Consider the following 20,072-nt stretch of genomic DNA (forward strand, 5'->3'; position numbering starts at 1 on the left):
AACACATTTTAACTATGGCCAGAGCTTTAAGACATCAGTCTAGTGTCCCATCAACCACAAGCATTGATTGAAATTGTTCTTAATACAGTAGAAGAATAAAAGTAGCAAAGCAACAAGTTATCAGAAGTCTGCTGTTGTAAATAGCCAAGAAATGCAGACTTAAAACGCATCGGATTGATAAGAAGCTAAAGAAGAAAGAAGAAACTCCAAAGTGCACCGTTTTATTAAGAGAGGTAGTTAATTAACTTTTAAATTCCTATTAAGTTAGTTAATAGGATGATTAGTTATGCTATTTTGTCTTTTTCTTTATTTCCTTCTACATTGTACATATATAGACTTTTGTAATTTTTCTGATAATGGAATGAATCTGTGAATTCCCAAAACATTCTCTAAATCATTATACTGTGTGAGACAAAGGTAACGACTTGAAGCAAGAAAGAAAGATCAATTACATCTTATGGTACCATATATTGTCTGATATGTAAATGCAGAACAATCTCATCCAATTATAAGGAGCCTTCCACTTGCCCTTTTACCTTCATTTTTATTCTTTTATTTTGGTTTAATGAACTTGGAAGTTGAGAACAAAGAAAAAGGAATTAGTCAGGGCTGCTGTAAATCCTCTCTGATCTTACATATACTTGAAGCTTACTATCAAGAGCTTGAGAGTTGAGATTCTTTGGGAAACATTACTTACAGTGGACCACTGTTTTTTGTCAAAAAGATAAGGCATGTCAACCACATCCACATGTACATTTTTCTCTTATCTTTTTTCCTTTCTGCTTGGTTTTACATGTGACGGAGCATATTTTATATTTACTGTCACTCAATATTCCATAATCATAAGCAAATACATGAGGATTTTAGACATGGCTAGAGAGTTCAGTACTGTTGTAGGAAATAGCCACGCCCATGCAGATGAAGCAAATCTTGTGGCGCAAAGCTCTGCCAGCCTATTTTTGCTCTGCATGATCATTATGTCTCTCTCCATTATATCCATTATCATTTTAGCTTGTGGCCATGATTCTGACTCTAAATCTGGCAAACCTCGCAAGAAGAAGACAAGTAATTACAATCACGCAATGAACACTGCTGATGGCGGTGGCAGTGGCGGTGACCATGGGCATGGGCATGGGCATCATGGAGGTGATGATGGCTGTGGAGGTTGCGGAGGCGGCGATGGTGGGGGTAATTAATCCTTGAAATGTAAAATTAGAGATGATGGTTTTTGTTTTGGGTTTTTCCTATGGCAAATAATTTCCACAGGAGGAATTGGTACTGCGGTCGCATTGCTTTCTTTGGCTTTTGCTTACGTTGAAGAGATGGTGAGAGCTTTGCGGTGTTCCTTTGTTATCTGCCATGTGTGCTTTTTCTTTTTCGAGCTTTTCTCTTCGATTTCAAGTTTAGTATTAGAGAAAATTTCTAGTTTTTACTCGCTTTTATTTGAATAATAAAGATTGCACTTACATCCAAAATTGATATATGAATGGAACGGTATTGTATTTTTGAAAATAATTTTTTTAATTTTAATTATTTTTAATTTAGAGAAAAGATTTTTGAATAAAATTGTTTTTAATAAAATCTCTTTATATTCAAAAGCATGTGTTAAAAAAATATTATTACACGTCATGTGTAAGGCGTTTAACTTCAAGAGTTTATATCTTAATGAAATATAAAAATAAAGACCAAGTTATATGTTATATTTAAAAAATAATATTATTACACACCATATTCAAAAAAAATATTATTACATACTATAAAGTGTTTAACTTCAAGAGTTTATGTTTTAGTGAAATATAAAGATAGAGATCAAGTTACATGCTCGGTTGAAAAAAAAGTTGTTAGATGCCATATGTAAGGTTACATGCTATATTGAAAAAAAAAGTTGTTACACATCATATTGAACTCTAAAAATTTATATCCTAGTGAAATATAAAAGTAGAGACAAAGTTATTAGCCATGTTGAAAATAATGATTGTTATAGGGCATGTTTAAGGTGTTTAACTCAAAAAGTTTATGTGTTAGTGAAATATAAAGATAGAGACTAAGCTATACACCATATGTAAAAAATATTATTGTTATATGTTGAAAAAAAGTTATTACATGCTATGTTGAAAAAAATTGTTATACAAGCCATATTTAAGATATTTAACTTCAAGAGTTTATGTTTTGTTGAAATATAAAGATAGAGACCAAGTTACACACCATGTTGCTATTGTTTAAAGTATTTAACTCTAAGAGTTTATATTTTAGTAAAATACAAAGATAGAAGAAATCAAGTTATATGTTATATATAAATCATGTCATATTCAATAGATTTGTTACACACCAAGTACATTAAAGTTGTCATATGCAGGCATGACGTGTAACTTTGAGCAGTATTTTAATTTACAGATTTTATTTGTACTTTTAACAAATTAACTTTGGAGTTCTGTAAATGTAAATTAATAAACCCAAAAACATATATTAATGTCATCTCTACTCATTGGTATGTAGATTGGCGACTATATGGTGAGAAATAAATAAAGAGATGATGATAATAGTAAAATTAAAGAGAGCTGGATGACAAATGCCAGACAAAGAAATCGATAGATTAGAGGGAGCTTACGAGAGAGAAAATGTGAGTACAGTAATCGAATGCAGGAGAGAGAAATCGAGAAAAGAAATTGTAATGAAATGACTTCAAGGGTAAATAGTTGACTTTACATTATGGGCTATTTTGAAATAATCTTATGAGGTTGATTTCTCACAATTTCCTCTATATGAATTTATGTGGTCATGGATTTAATGTGTTGCCGTGGAGGCTGAGGTATTGTACGCTGCTTGTTGAGAACTACAAGTTACAGAATGATTGTTAGGAAGTTCAACACACTCACCGGGAAGCAAACATGCTTGTTGATCAGTTGGCCAAGGCCGGAGTGAACGCCCTCAAGATTTGCTGTTGTTACTCGAGTAAAGGTAACCGGGGTAGTAGCTGCCGTAACAGAGATCTTTTTGTAAGACCCACATGTATACGTTCTAATTGGTCCGCTGCTTTTGTTTAGTGTGGCGTATTACTGCTGTGGTTCTGTTTTTTGTATGATTGTTTTGTGGCATTTGTCTTGGTTGATTACGGTGGAGCTGTGCTGGGAATGTTCACGCAGTACTGTCAATTATCTTCACTTGTAAAGTGCATGGCAGACCCTAATGCCCTGTTTTGTTATTTTCCAGGTTGATCCATGTGCATGCGCGAGTTTTGAAACAGGGTTCATTAGGTGTGAGTCCTGATGGGATAGTAATTTTATAGTACTCCATTGAGGGCTATTTTATTATAATTATTTTAAGTCCAAATGGTCCCTATATGATGACAGTACTTAAGATCGAACAAGCATCAATCCTGTTGAAAGGAAAAAAAGAAGTAAAACAAGCATCATATCAATATGATGAAGAGAAAGCATCAGATATATAAACGGCAAAACAGTGTCAAGGGGGCCTTTTCCTTTAGGACAAGTACTTGCAAGATCTCACTCCTACGTTCAAAATTGACATGGTTAGATCCTAGGTACTCGTCCCAAATGTGGCCCTAATTAGGTGATCGATTTCTTTATGTTGTTCACTACTACTTAAAGCTTGTTGGGTCAATGCAGAGGGTGATAAAGAGAGAGCAAGAACTGTGTCGATTTCTTGTATCCTTCCATCATTATCTTTCAACCCACCACAGCCATTGTCAAGGCTGTTGTGTAAACTTAAATCTAAGTTGAGTGACCGATATTTATCCTCTCTCAGTCTTCCTCTATTGCCAGTACTGCTCTCTTCCATTTGCGATGTTTCTTCATTCATATGATACGGTAGTAGTCTTCTTGCCCCTTTCACCTGCACCTCAAAAGCTTCAACATTTAGCAGAGGTTTCAAATTATTATATAGTATTCTTTCTGTCTCAATAAATTTGTCGCTCTTGTTCATTTTATTTTTGATTAAAAATTTTCAACTTTGATCTCTATTATTTTAAATAATTTAATTAATTAAATTTCACAAAAATATATCTTGAAACTACATCCTTGGAAGTTTTTAGAAAACATTTTTTTTTCATTTTTTATCAATTGTAAATATAAAATAAAATAAAGTTAAATTTTAAAAACTTTTACCAAATAAAAATTCAATAAGTAACAATTTTATTGAGACTTTGAGAGTAAATATCAACTAGTATCCAATTCAAATATAATTATCCAATATAAAGTCGGGGTACCACCAATTCAAAAATAATTATCTATGTTAGCAATACCATTTCAAATATAATTATCCAATATTAATGCAAAATCCTACATTTTTTTCAATAATAATTAGTAGAATTTTAGTTTTGAATTCTCTAATAATTACTCCATCACTTGATTTCTTATCCATAGACTGGTTATATTTTTGTAAGGAGAAAAGGAAAGGAGAAAGAAATTACCCCGGCAACTAGAAGAGACAAGGGTTGTTGACAGCAATTGAAGAAGGTGGGACTACTGCATATCTGAAACTCATCGTTGGAGGAATTGTTGGCTTTGCTATTCGAATTCCAACGGCAAGAAATATCTGAACAACTCCTACTAAGCTTACCTTGATTGGCAAACATTTTCCTTGGAGGCCACCTTTTGTCTTCAAGAAACCGGCTACTTCTTGCTATTGCTTCCCTGAGGTCAAATACGTGTGAACTCGTTAACTCATTGTTCCCATTTTGAAAGAATACCACTGTTGGCTCATTTTCAATCCCCAAGGTATTGTTGCATGGTGCAGCGGATCCCCAAGGCTGATATCTGTTGAGAGAAAGGAAGAAAAATTAAGTTATGAGACATTGAAATAGCTCGAGTGTGTAGAATTTGAAGAGGTTTTTAGGATCAATCGCACGGTTGCTTGAGTAGTACTGGTGGAGATGGTAAAGGGCTTGCATTGTCGATTCTAAAATGCCCACCAGGACTGAATCTCCTGTAAGTCCCAAGGAAATCTTCTCTTCCTCGCTTCACTTTACTTGTTTGAGAAACAACTGCATGTTTATAAAATATATTAAATTTATTTTTTTCTAAATGTATGTCAAATTAAAAGGTAATTTTTTTAATAGTTAAAATTAAAAATTAATTTTTTATAAATATCATATTTTTACATAATTTATTTAGATGAATATATGAAATAATTATATATTTGAATGTATTTTACTCCTTTAGTCTTATTTTATTTAGTCCTATTTGATTTTTTCAAAGATTAAAAAAGATTGGTTTTACTATATTTTATGCATATAGTTTCAAAACTTGATATGCTATGATTTTTAATTGCACTATTGAAAATATCCAGGAAAATAAATTTAAAATATATATAAAAAAGAGTATTAGATCTTCAACAAAAAAAAATAGACATAATTTTAGATTATCCAAAAAAAAAAGTAGGCAAAGAAATTGTGATAGAAGGAGTATGTTTTAATCAAATATGATTTTATTTTTCTGAACGTTTTGCAATTTTTGAAAAAATAAATAAATAAAAGAAATACTAATAAAATTAACAACTAAATACAGAGCGTAAAAGTTAATTACTGCATTCTTTTAGTTTGGAGGGGCTACTATATTCAACGAAGTCATGACCAAATATAAAGCAGGTAGGATAACAAAGTTCTTATAAAGCTGAATCACCTTGGCCCAATTTATCAAGCTTCTTACTTCGATACATCTGAATCACGAAATATATATTCGTTAAAATAGACAAATAAATAAAAACCATACTTTCAAGTCCTAACTAGCTGAATATTTTCCAATAAGATGATGCTTTACTTGGTTGAGAAAGAAAAAAGAAAATGAAATTAAGAAAGTTAAAAAGGGGCAGATTTCAGGTTGAGTATTCAAATGCTTATCAACCACGTTGTTTGGTTCTATATAGTACCTGCAAGTGACTCTTTACATGGGCAATGCTCAGTCCTCTAATGTTCATCATCTGAAGAACCAATTTGGGAGTTGCTCCTTTTCTCATCCAAACAAAAACAATTCTTTTTAATTACAAATTAACTGTAAATATATATTTATATATATGAAGATACCTAATCCTAAAACCAACAAATAATTAACTCTGAGTTATTATTAGTATTACATCATGTTGAAAGATTGAGATATATTCCAAGTAAATGAAGCTTACGTTCTTGGCCACCAAGCCTTTCGACAGCATGCACAAAAGATAGATGGAGATCAGGTGTCCAGCGAAGCCTTGGCATTTTTGACCGTACGTATTGTCTTACTCTGCATGTCCTTTCTTTTCCTTGGGAAGTTGTTTGGTTATTAGCATTAATCTCGTCGCCATCATTTTCATAGCCAATGGCTTCTTCATTTAAATCAAAGGATGGAAGCTTCTGAAATCCAGCTGAAGAAGAGGTTTCAGCTTGAATATCACTTTCCTTTTTCTTTTCATCGGATATCTCAATTCTTTTTACCGTGTAATTTGCCATATGTTAATCTTTAATCATGGCATCCTCCGTCCACACTTGTCAGTACTAAGAGAAAAAATCACTGTTGGAGATCAAAGACAAAAGTTAATTAAGGCAAGAGAAAATTAAAGGAAAAAGTAAAAAAGAAACAAAAGGGAAACAGTGGCTGGTTTACGTATTCTTATAGGATAGGAGTATGAACATTCTTCAGTGATCTCAAGTGTGCTGAACTAAAATGCATAAAAAATTATAAATATAAATGAAATCAGAATCTACCAAAAATCTTTCTGAAGTTTTTTTTTTCCCTTCAAGTTGCCTCACTAATTGGATCTGTGGAGTTCATATATATTATATAATATATTCCTTAAAATATGGATCGATGCAAAATGTAATATGGTCGTTACATATATAACTTATGAGCATAAAATGTTTATTATTAGAAGGCATTTTGTTTATTTTGTGAAAAAAATATATAAGAATTATATATTTTTAAGTCCTAGCCCTAAGAAGAGGAAGGATTCTTTGCTATTACTCGCTTTGCATGCAAAAAGCATCTCCAAGAAATATAAACACGAGGTTGGACACTGGAAACTGAGGAAAAAAAAACAATTATTTTTACATATATAAAAGAGAAAACAATTATTTTTGGACGTGTAATTGTGTAGAACAAAACAAAAAAAAATATTTCCGGTACAAGAAAAAAAAAATAGAAACAGTACCTTAAAATAAAGCTCTAACACCAAGAAGCAAGAAAACCAAGTAATTGTGAAAACCAGATATTGGTGTAATTAACTTGAAATATTGCCCTTCCTTGAATTGTAGCGATTCTAACCTTAGTTTCATGTTAGAATCAGAGTCATGATGGGAAGATTAAACAACCATATTCTTAAAAAAGCTTTTTCCAATATATATAAACTAATGAAATAGGTAACATCCAAGTACCGGACAAGAGTGGAAGAGATAATTTCTGGGAAGAAAGTATTGATGAATATTCCATTACTTTTAAGTATGCATGATTATTTTAATATGAAAACGATAAGTAAAATTCAGATCATATATAGTATGAGGTTAATCTGAAATTACCTTTGAAATCACTTCTAATCGATTATTGAAGCCACAATCTGTGGATCCAGCTGCCAACGCTTTCTTAGAATTATCCCAAGGCCAGCATAGAATAGTTATGTAACAAAAGAGTGGTTGCACCAGCTAGCCCTTCATGGATCTACATCAAGCACTGAAGAGACTGGTCGAGACAGACAGACAGAGAGAGAAAGAGATCTTTGATTTGAGGTATTGTTGCTCTCCCTTTTGAAATGTGAAATTAAGGTCTGCATTAATGGAACTTAATTTGGTAGGAATGCCCTATCCATCATTAAACTTGAAATATTCCCAGACTTGGAATATAATAATTAATATTTGTTTTAGCTTATTTTAATATGAGTAGGAGACGATGGTCGGTTACCACTTGATCTCTAGGGCTAATATTAATTAACAACAACAAAAATACAAATAGATGACCACTCTCTTCAAACTGTTGAAATCATGTGACCTTTTGAGCCATTCTCGTTGTACCATTTGTGTTGTTTTCACAGCTCCTTGGTCCATCTCTTCCTATTTCCCTATGCCAGGGCACTCAACCCTAACTCCAATTTTGTTTTCTCCATGTTGCAGATTAAGAAATCCCACATACTAGCCAGACTAGTGTCTTAATTCACAATTATAAAATGATTGATACATCATGTCTTTATATATTATATAAAAAGTAGACCATGCATCTTCTTCATTGAACTCGACCCTTTAGTCTCTATATTTTAACGCTGATTTTCTGTCTTATTGTTCTGATTGATGTTCCCTATGGCTGTAGTTTATATATATTTGTTCCATCGATCTATATTCTCATAATTTTGATCTTTTCTCCTAGTCCCCACAGACTTCCAATTGTATATATGAACCCTTGAGAAAGCTTATATTGTACCACCCAGGAAGCTTTCCTGTATGACGTCCTACCAAGAAAAATAAATACATATACATACCTATAGCCATATTGAAATGAGTCCCCAAAGGCCTCGTTGGACTCATAAAACCTACCTTGTATACCGTTCTTCCCCCATAATTCATTGAACAATCTTTCCTTCACTATATATTTAACTTACTAACTCTGCAATTAAGCAGGGCAAAAAAAAAAAGGCTAGTTATATGTATAAAGTATCAAATCAATCTGTGTTGCTATATCGTCATTTGTGAGTGCACTTCTCCATAATTAATTTTGCATTTAATTTAATTCTTAAATTTGATCCCATATTCAAACTTGAACATTATATAGTATAACACTTGACTCGTCCTGAAGGATTATACAATATGACACTTGACTCGTCCTGAAGGAGAAAATGCTTGCTAATCAATGATGTATATACGGGCAAGACACAGTGAAATTAAAAGACTCGATAATATTCCTTCATGTTGTCTCTCTTGTGCATGTATTTTGCCCTAGCGTCCAAGAATTTTCTTTCCAAGGCAGCTTAGAGAGAATTTGAAGAACTTGTCCTGACGTGATACAAATTAAGACTAATTGTTTTTTGTTTGGGAAGAGAAGAGGAATCATTTCAAGGATTAGGTTTGAGTAGAGATGCGTGACATTTTTCTTTGAGTTTGAACACTATGAGGGAAAGAGCCAAAGATGGAGGGAAGAAAACCCTTTTTTGCTGTGAGTAAATGAAGACAAATATTCGAAGGATTAAAGTAAGAGTTTTAATGGGGAAGAGTTAGCGGAAGAGAAGGACATTAGTCTCGTGTGGTTTAAGAAAATAAGGAATTCTCTTAATCCTACGTACCATTATAAATACTTCATCTTCTGTCTGTTCATGTGCATGGGAGTTGACATTGCTCCTATTTTATTAACCACGACGAATCTTTATCACTTCGTCTTTTGACTTGTAGCGGACACTCAAGCTCTAGTTGCATTTATAAGTTTATATCATACGAGAATTAGTTCGTATTTTATTAATTTTTTATTTCTTATTTTAAAAAATTATAAATTTAAAATTCAAACAAATTAAAACCTCAAGTGTTAACTATTTATAAAGTTATTTTAAAATCATGAAAGAAAAGCTTCACTAAAAAACCTCTTTATGAAAAAATCTAGTGAAAAGAAAACCATAAGAAAAAAGACTACCTTCTTAACATGTTCTCCATTATATAGCAATAGATTCTTTGCTTCCAACTTGACAGCAAACAGTTACAGCTGGTTCGCATTTTGCAAAATGACTTGTTTAACTCTGCTTGACAGATTACCAAATATCCTTCATACCAATTGTTCTTCCTCTAACAATGATCTTGTTCCTTAATTGCATTTAAATATATTGGCGTACAATTATCACTTTACAATTATCAAATAGAAATTATTAATTGTGTGTAACCCTTTTCCACTGTTATTGCCACACTAGTTACTAATCCACTTGTATAATTAACACACAAATGCCATATCAAATACCGCATTAGCAGATTTAAACTGTCCATATTTATATATAATTAACAGTATAAACTATTTTCTTTGATTTTATAAGAATTGATACCTTAGGATTAAAAAAGAAAATCGTGAGTAGAGAGAGAGAGAGTGGTGCGTTGGCAAAAGAGACGCCGCAAACATAGGCAGCATAGGCGATCTAATGCTAAAAGGGCGAGAGAGAAGGAATTTCATGTGTTGTACGTATGCATAGGTCACATGTCCATGTTTAACGGACATTATATTATGTTATTTACATTTTGGGTGTAAGCATTTTTGGAGTGGCAGTAGCCAGAGTACGAGAACCAGTTCTGTCGGTTATTAATTAAGAAATGTACTTTCTCATCCCCATGCAGATTTCTAATTTTGTTTTTGATCATTGTATCTTACTTAACATTTTAAGTTTTATCATTAAGAATCTCAAAAAATTCTCTCCCACGTATCATACGGTAGTCTGAGCTTTACCATTCATCTATTAATTAAAAACATATTTGTTTTATCATTGTTATTAACTTAGCAATTAGTACGTTACTTATCAATGTCTTATTATATTGTCATTTTATTTGCATAATCCTAAAGCTCTACAAGCACATATGCGATGCTGATGTCTTGAAAGAAATATTTACTTGGTATAGCTTTCATGTAAGAAGAACAACAGGTGATCACTAGGAAACCATCAAAATATGGAGAAAGTTACTAAGCTTGTCAATGAGAGAGTGTTTTATGGTTGGGAGTGAACCAATATACACCACTACACTTGAGCTTGCGCAGGTGGTGATCAAGGCAAGAACAGGCTGGCTGATGAAAGCGCAGCGCCTGTTTGGCAAAGAGAATGTCACAACAAGGTAGCCATATTACCAAACAAAGACCAGAGAAGATATCACCAACTCTTATTGTCATTGAGCAAACAAAATGGGAAAAGAATGTCATTAAGCGCAAAGTTCCTCTCCAACTTTCAGTGTTCTATCTCACTAATAAAACGTGAGGTCAGTAAATCAAAGGATTACATTGGTGTAGTAATATGTACAAACGCCAAATGCCTAACTTCTATAAAAGCCCAAACGTTATTGCCAAGGCTAAGGACAACCCATAAACCATAATCCCCCAATGTTATTGTTATCTAATACCCAATTCCCATTAGAATGATGGTACAAGAATATTTCAAGTTCTAATAACAGGTCCCCTGTACAGCCCTCTCCGAATCACAAAGTTGTCAGGGGGTTGAAACTCTTCTAGCCAGGTCACTTCAGAGTACGTCACTCCATTCACTTCTATCTCACCTTCATTTAAACAACCAAAAAGGATCAGAGAAATCGATACACTACTTTTCTTCCAATAAGTCACGTCACAACATATTATACAAGTTACAATCAACAACTAGGTTCAAAATTATGTTTTCTTACCAGGTAAATCCCTTCTCGGGGACCTCCGGAAGTAAGTACAATGTCGTCCATGCTCCGAAGAGTAAGGTGGAGATAAAATATCAAAAAGGGCGCAGGGAGTCCGGGCCCTAAAGCAATGGATGTTGCCTCCACTGGTGGGATATAGCACTGTTGTTGCACAAGGAGCTGTCATCTCAGTATCCCTAACAAGTTTCGCAGGTCTTGCTACAAAGCACCAAGAATAAGCAAATCGAAGTCAAAGATCGAAGAATGTCTAACCGCTCTATACCCTGGAAGGGTGAAGAGAAAATGAATTAATTAAAATAAGAGACACACCAACACCTCATTCAGTAAAATGATCAAATATTTTAACTTCTATGGCACAAGCAACCACTATATTCACAAATGCTGCAGATAGACAGTTTTCACTATCATAAGCCCTCAAAATCACTTCAACTAATCAATAAAAGATATAATCCAGATCTAAGAAGTCCTATTTATTTAATTTTCACACTTCATTAGCCTCAATTGCATTTTGCATGCTTCACACAAGCCAGACATCTAACATGAGCCAAAATACATAAAAGAAACATAGAAAGGGCAACCACCTTAGCACATCCTTGAAAAGTGAGCTTACACCATAATACCCCTAAATTGAACAAATTATATCATTTGTGTGACCTGTTTGTTCATCAACTTCCCTACACTTAATTTTGCGAGCACCAAGATAAAGTTGAACACATCTACCTATAAGAACACACCCTTAGATTCTAATTTTGCCACTGACTTGGCTCTGTATCCCTGTTTCAGTGAATGGTTCTAATTTGAATTAAGGGATCCAAATATTTGGATGGGGTTAAACTATATTTAGAATTTGTGATTAGAAATCCAAACTGAACTCAATTAGAAAACTCATCAAATTTCGAAAAGAAATACTTTGGTTGGCTTCTATAACTATTCATTTGGTCTGGCTTGGTTTCAAAATGGAAAAACTGAAAATTTTTGTTGATGAAAACTCCATTCACACCCCTAGCTGAAACTAAGTCCAGTAGCAACCCAAAAACTAGCCTCCAAATATTTCACCAAAGCAGCAGAAGGATAATATTTCACAAGCATTCTCTCCAAGTTGGAAGTAAACCACATCTACACAAAATGAGGAATTCAAGAGGCCTCTCACATCCTTTAATGCTAGCAAAAAAAGGCTCTTTACATCTGCAATATATAAAGAATTATTAGCTGTAATCGAAAGACCTCCAGCATAGTATTTCCTTAGTTTTCTCCCTCTATTCCACTCAATTGTCGTTAAAAATAAACTTCAATCTCAAAATATTTCCTCACTGTTACTTTTAAACCAACCACTGGCACACAGATAACTACAAGCAATGTAGATTATATAGAAAACTGTATCTTATAAAGCAAATCCAGATATAAAAAGATGTCCATTTCTCTCTCAAGTCATACATAAATACTAATCCTATGAGGCCAAACGGTAGAGAACATGAGTTCCACAATATTTCTAACAGAAGAAGATTAACAAAATTTTATAAAAGGTACCAAATTTTCTACAATGAATTACCAGAGACAACTCCCGAAATAAAATTATTCTGAAAAGAATAAGAATGAAGGTGGGACTCATGAGGTTTCAAGGACCATAACAGAGGTTCTCATTACTGAGTCAATTACATAACAAATTTCAGTTAATAGGCATCAAGGAATATAAGAATGTAAAAACACACCTTGTAGTGGATCTTCAGGCTCTGTTGAATCAAGCCAATCATATGACTTTACATGTAATGAGCCATAGATAAGCCTGCTCAGCACAGTCATTCCTGGATGATTATGAAGAGGTATCATAGAGGAAGGCGGCATACAAAAAATTCCTATCTGCAGAGAAAGAGAAACACAAAATGAATGCCTGTTCATCTCAATAATTGCAACTTCAGTATTTAAAATTTTAAATATAATTCCAAGGGAAGTGTTCATTTTAATAAATTCCAGGGAGATTTCCAGATAAATGCAACTTCCTTGCATTAAAATTCTAAAAGTTACATGTACTCAATAACAGGTCATATCTTCAGCAAAAATAGCTGACAGCTGATGGGTTATGTGAAGTTTGTGCTTACAGAGAAGCTGTCACACTCATGTAAGTGCAGATACTTAATTGGCGGCAATGACTGATGGCTTCCATTCCGCTCATGTACAGGACCAGACCAATTACGTACCACTTGCGCTTCCTGTTCCAGACCTACATCAGAAGGCTTCATTTTCTCTGAAATAAAATGACATTTGGGTTAAAAATGGAGTGAATATGCTATGAAACTTAGAGTTTCATGCAAAAACAAACAATATGAAGAACAACCCTTAAATCTAAGGTTAAAAAGGTGAGGCTAAAAAAGTGGAAAATGTCCACATGAATAAATTGCATACAGAACTATCTAGACTCATAAAATCTACAACATTTATTCTACAGTCTATACCAGCTTCTTTGCCCCTTTTTTCCTTTTTCTGGAAATCCCAACTAGTTCGACCATTTTGAGAGTCAGATAATGAAAATCCTGAACTTAAGAAAAATACATTGAACATCCTACAGTTCAAAGAGCCAAACTATAAGAGCAAAAGTGGGGAAAAAATCAAGTCTTTGAATGAAAACATTGATTACAATTATCTACAATTTCTGAGAGCCAAAATAAGACACAAGGTGTATGAAGCATGAAAGTAAGTTCCCTAATAGCTATAAACTGACAACCTTCACCTTCTCTAAAGCCAATAACAACCTCCCCCACCCTTTCCCTGCCCAGAGAAAAAATCATCTTCTACAACAAACCTGATGACAATCATTTAATTTAGATTAGCCAGCTGCACACCCACCTGCATGAGTGTTTAAAAATAAGGAAGAGAAATTGGGAGAAGAATTATTTATAAATTAATGCGGCACGAGAGGGAAAATGTTAAGAGTTGAGAAGAAGTTATGTTGAAATTGAACATTTCGTTTTGTTTAAATAGAGAAAACGTTGAAAATAAAATTCAATCGATGTAATTATTCATAAACCGCTAATTTAATACTCCCCGCATTCCACAATGAGCAGCCATCTTTCCTTTTTAGGCATTTCAAAACCAAATCCTCTTTCCCATTTTGCACACATAAAACTCTTATTTTTCTATATTTTCTATTAATTCTTCATGACTTTCTTCCTTTTTCTGAATTAGAAAGTATGAAAGTTGGAGATCGCTGAGCTGGTAAATACCAATATCTTAATTTCATCAGTTTAGCATAGCCCAATCAAATTTACTTAAAATATGAAACCTGGAGATCACCTATCTTGTAAATTCCAATAATAATAATAATAATAATAATAATAAGCATTCATTAATGTGAATTGACCCTGTAACCAACAAAGCTACTTTAAACTATTATCTCAAACTATGTACATCATTTACAGAGGCACCTTCTCATTGCATTTGAAATAGGACAAAGATAACAACAATAAATTTCAAAAAATACCTTAAGCCTACACACCAACCTTTAATTCCCCCCTCATCCAATTTACACTAATAATAGTAAAGCAATCAATTGCTGTTAGCATCAATGTGTAATAGTATAAGGCAGTAAGAGATCAGTTGGCTTATAATGATAGAAAAAGTAATCTGACATTTTCAGACTTCATGATATTCAATATTAAAAGGGTTGCACCATATTGAGGTACAGAAGAAAACAGAACCCAGAAAGTTAAAACTATATTTTCAACAATGTTGTCTATGTGAACTTATCTTAACTTAGAAGGTTGGGAGTATAAGGTTTCTCTATAGAAACATATATATATATATATATAGATATATATATGGATCATAGTCATTATCAGAAACAACCATGATACTAAAAATAGACTACATAGCTACAATTCCATAGACAACAAGAAGTACAAAACAACAGAACCAAAAGTAATGATAAATGTTCCTTGGAGGAATGAGAGCAAAACAGTTTTCCAAAGAAGCATATGTATATCACTTACTTGTCATTATGGAAAAACAATTATATTCAGCACATAAATATGCCAAAAACCTAAACATCAAGGGATTGGGCTTTCTTCTCTCTCAACATGGACACTAATTAAGGTTGGAAGAGGAGTTTGAAGAATAAGTTCACAAATCTAGAGAATGCACCTCCTCTCTACAGGCAGACTTCAAGGAACTCTAGGCTTCCTGTTTTATATATATGTTGCTAAAAACTAACATGTTGTTTGTTAGAGACAACATTGAAAAATTAAGCACTGAATTTTTTGTTCTTACAGTGTAAATACTGAATTTATACAAAAAAAAAATTTGTTGTAATGCTGCCGGAAATTAAATATTGGGCAGATCTTTTATTGATTTTTTTCTAAAAGCAACATGCAACTTTATGAGGATTTTTCATTAATAAAAGTTAAAAAAGAAATAACATAAAATTAACGTAACTAAAGAATAAAAATTTCCTTATAAAAGATTGTTGAATACATTAGGTAGGTTTTAACTACATAATTATTTCAACTCTTTTCATGGAAAATTTTCCATTAAGGTAGCATTTGGTAACTTTCAAGATCAATGTGGTGATCTAATCACCGTGGAGATTAGATCACAATGTGATGTAATCACTAGGAATCTTAGATTATCATGTTTGATCTAATATTACAAATCACCAGTAATCTTAAGTCACTATGTGGTTTTGCATAGAAAAAAAGGATCATCGAGTACAAAGTATCGAAAATAACCTTAATTTTATAATAAGGATAAAAAAGAAAGCAACAATTTCAATTTTTATTGAATGAACAATTTATAAAAAAGAAATCCTACTTTCTATAGGAAATTACAAAGCATGAACCAATTTTGATAAATCTAATTTTCCAAAGCAACCAATCAAAGTCATCAGCTTGTTCTCATGAAGTCCAAGGTCACATAGGTTGCCTTGTAATTATACAAGGGTAAATTTATCATAAATGATTTAGGAGATCACTCCTCCTGGGTGATAAAAACATTGATACCCTTTTTGGATGAGATTTAAATCATCCCTCAAGGCAGTAATATAATCACTTTCAGTTATCTAAGATCATTGCCGCATAACTTTGAAGATAATAATTTTCAATGGTTTCAAATTTTCCATGGTTTATCAAATAACAGCTAAGTTGCAATAATCACCTCTACCAAAGAAAAGCATTTCTTCAATATTGTGGTATCCCCTGGTTCTTAGAATATAATTACTCACAAGGACATCTTAGTCCTTTGAAGTGCTGATATATGTCAAGAGCAACCAGCTCTAAAATATTCAAAAATGGATCTCTTTCCATTAAACCCATTGATTAGAGGGGCATATGCAGCATTTGGGAGGAACTGGATCAACACATTTGAATCTCATTATATTCTTACACCAACCAGTGAATATTTTCTTACTGTTGAAGATATGTATTGCACCTTCCAATAGTTCCCAATTACAGCTAATTAGCATGAAAGACTTTCAGAAAAAATATTAGCTTGCTTAGAATTCCATAAATGGCACACTAACCCTGGCACTCTTAACGGCTTTGAGCCTCAAGGGTCTTATTTTATTTATGCAACATCTAGATTTGTTAGACCATAAAGCAGATAGCATCAAGCCACTCAAGGCTCGATTAGGAAAATGGCAATTTGTATATAAAAGGTGATGCAACTACCACAAAAGATACTGCTACACTTCAAACCTAAGGTAGCACCAACAAGCATTAACACTAATATTCCATTTCTCTGTTCAAGGGCAATTTTTCACAAGATGGGAGCATAGACTTCTACCGTCGGACCTCAAAAAAACAAAAAAAAAAAAACACTACAATCAGTGTACAGAGATCATCCTCAGACCACAAAAGAGAAAGGGTAAAATAGAGCACCCCAAACACTATTTTCTATTTTGTATCTAGAAGCACCCAAATGCCAAATAATTCTCAAGGTCTCCAACTAATAAAAGAACTGTACCTGCTCTACAATAATGGAGCAGATTTTGAATGTGAAGAAGGCAGAACAATTTGCAATTTGAACTCATGATAGAACAAGCTCTTGGTACTCAAGAAACAGGATCTTAAATGATGGGATTAGTTGCTACTATTTTAAAGATTGACGAATGCCTAAAGGCAACTGGCAGTGATCTTTTACCATCAGACATGGTGGCTAAAATGATTAATTTTAAAGAAATCAAACGAAATAGAGCTTAACAGCAGAGAAAAAGGGATATAATTTCCTTAAAAGTATAACAAGTTCTGATATAGGTATTTGTGGGGAGGATAACAAATTTATCACTCTACTCAAATTAACTTTGTCAATAAAAGGGCCACTTCCTAAAAGGAAAAAAAAATTGAACTTAGAAAAAATTACAAACTTAACATCCCCAAAATTGAAGCTTAGTAATTTATGAATTTTAATCACTGAGCCACAAGGAAACTTGATGTCTCTGTTAGCCAAAAAGCATGGAACTATTTTATTGGTAGATCATGGACTTGACAAGAAATGGATACGCTTGGGGAGGCATGAAGCAACTTGCAACAGCTGATGTCATCCAAAGAAAGATCCAACTGACTTAAATTAAATAACCTAAGAGTAAAATTAACATGTTTCAATTTTGATGAAAAATGTCATCACAACTAAATGCTAGAAAAATTGAGCTTTGATGGTACTTTATGACTACCACTTCTAAAAATATACAGAAGATTAAGAACTGCTTTCAACAAGGTTATATCTCAATAAGAATAACTAATAAAGCATAGCAGACTTGGTTTAACCATAAACTCAAAAAATGAACACGAGGCAGTGAAAGAATCATTATTGAATACCTAGCATAGCACGAACCCTTTCAAGAGCTTCTTCAGAAACCGGGCCATTGGGCGAGAATGATGCTCTGCAAGTATTATAAAGTCTCTGTATATAATAGGGCATGTTTGTAAAGACGATACCAACTTAACTGAACAGACCAAAAGCCTTGATGTCAGTAAGCTGATAACGCCTTTCTGCAAGAAACTCACTAGTTGATACTGCGATAAAAGATACAGTTTGGTGACAACTGGATCTGCGAATTAAACCGACGGTAGTAGATCTGCATGGCAATTATATCATCATCCTCCAAGCTAATCTCCCTTACAACCACCCTATTGAACAAGGCACACATTGAAGCCAAAGTAAATAAATTTAACTCATTTCCAACCAAAACACTGATTAACTAAAGAAAAACATAGCCTCCCTCATAGCATTTTCTAAGGATTGAATGCATAATTTTTTATAATTACTATTTCTACACTAACCCTCCCATAATAGAAATGCAAGGAAATTGATCAAATTCTAAACTGAACCTGAGACAAGCCACGTAGTTCAATTAACGTAAAATGTACTAGCAAACAATATTAATTATTTATCGTTCTTAATTTTCAAAAATAAAGGTTAAATACAAAAGAAAGCAGAATCTATATTTTTCCGCAGGATTTAGGTTTACCAAATTTAAAAAAAAAAACAAGAGGGAATCAAAATTACGATGAACATAAAATAGGATTGAATAGCAAAAATAAACAATTAATTGCAAAAAAATTGCAAGAAATAAAAGCAATAGCGGAAAAAAGGGAAAAAGGGACAATAGAATAAAAATTGAACTGACCAATTTGAGATTCATCAACTGGTAATAAAACCCTTTGGAAGAGATGCGCGTGGAGACTTAGGATAAGAGAGAAGAAGGAGTTCATAAGCAGCAGAACAGAAAAGAAAGAGATCGCTGAGCCTGAAAGCAGAGACACAAAGCGAGACAGGCGAACCAAGATCTTGGACACGTCATTAACCTCTTCCCAGTGTTTGGTTTTCCCTTTCGGGGGCCCACACTTGGTGCTCTCCCTTCTTATCGACCAGCTACCGCGTGCGCCTACTTATACCACATTATTTTACAAAATTACCCTAAAGTAAAGTAAATTATAAAAATAACACAAAAGTTAACAAAAGAAAAATATTTACTTTTTGCACTATACGACCAATTTGATATACAATCCACACTTTAGAGACTTATGGATGTAATGAAATTAAATAAATATTTTCCAACAAAGTAATTTTGTACACTTCAAATAACATGTGAGCTACAACTATTGCTAATTATTAATTAACAGTTAGGTTAACAAAAACACTAACAAAATGAATTTTTTTCCTTATCATTAAGTGACATTTTTAATTTATGAATCAAAATGATATGTGAATATGATTCAAACTTTGAGGACCATAAGTGTAATCTATTAACCATTTTGTGTTTCTTTTATTGCTACTACTAGTTCTTAACCAACATGCATTTTATAGATAAATTGTGTAATAAATTCATTGTAAACCATATAACTTAATTAATAAGTCTAAATTTGTACTTATAAATTTTTTACATTAGCCTAAAAACTTAAAAAAAAAAAACATGTACAATTCTAGACACTAAATATTTATGTATTATTTCTCCCATTCCATTTTGTAAATGTCTCTTTTTTGATGTACCTTATTTTAAACTTTTAAATTTTTTTATAAAATTCATATTTCATGGTTTTTAATGGAAAAATATATTTGGAATATAGAATAAGTAAGAATATCAAGTATTCCAAAATAATAAAAAAATAACATAATTTTTAAACAATAAAAAAAAGTTAATAACACATTTGAAACTTGAATATTTGATATAAAAAAAATCGCAATAGATACTCCAACTTTCATTTCATGAAACAAATTGCACGCGGATGACATGTTCAAGAACACATAACCATAA

At 32.8% G+C, this 20,072-nt stretch overlaps 1 protein-coding gene across 1 annotated transcript; it reads right to left on the bottom strand.

Moving 5' to 3' along the window:
- Nucleotides 1-10,801: 10,801 nt before the first annotated feature.
- Nucleotides 10,802-19,193, bottom strand: LOC110408799 (2-aminoethanethiol dioxygenase, putative (DUF1637)). The gene is made up of 6 exons (XM_021417886.2): nucleotides 18,945-19,193; nucleotides 18,133-18,444; nucleotides 13,429-13,574; nucleotides 13,042-13,189; nucleotides 11,327-11,530; nucleotides 10,802-11,203 (listed from the first exon to the last, which is right to left on the bottom strand). Exons 2-6 carry the CDS (start codon nucleotides 18,233-18,235, stop codon nucleotides 11,085-11,087), a joined length of 720 nt encoding a protein of 239 aa, XP_021273561.1. The 5' UTR covers nucleotides 18,236-18,444; nucleotides 18,945-19,193; the 3' UTR covers nucleotides 10,802-11,084.
- Between the last annotated feature and the right edge of the window lie 879 nt (nucleotides 19,194-20,072).

The sequence above is a fragment of the Theobroma umbraticum genome, unplaced genomic scaffold, assembly GCF_002168275.2.
Source record: "Theobroma umbraticum cultivar Fairchild unplaced genomic scaffold, ASM216827v3 scaffold_44.0, whole genome shotgun sequence".
NCBI classification, from domain to species: Eukaryota; Viridiplantae; Streptophyta; class Magnoliopsida; order Malvales; family Malvaceae; genus Theobroma; species Theobroma umbraticum.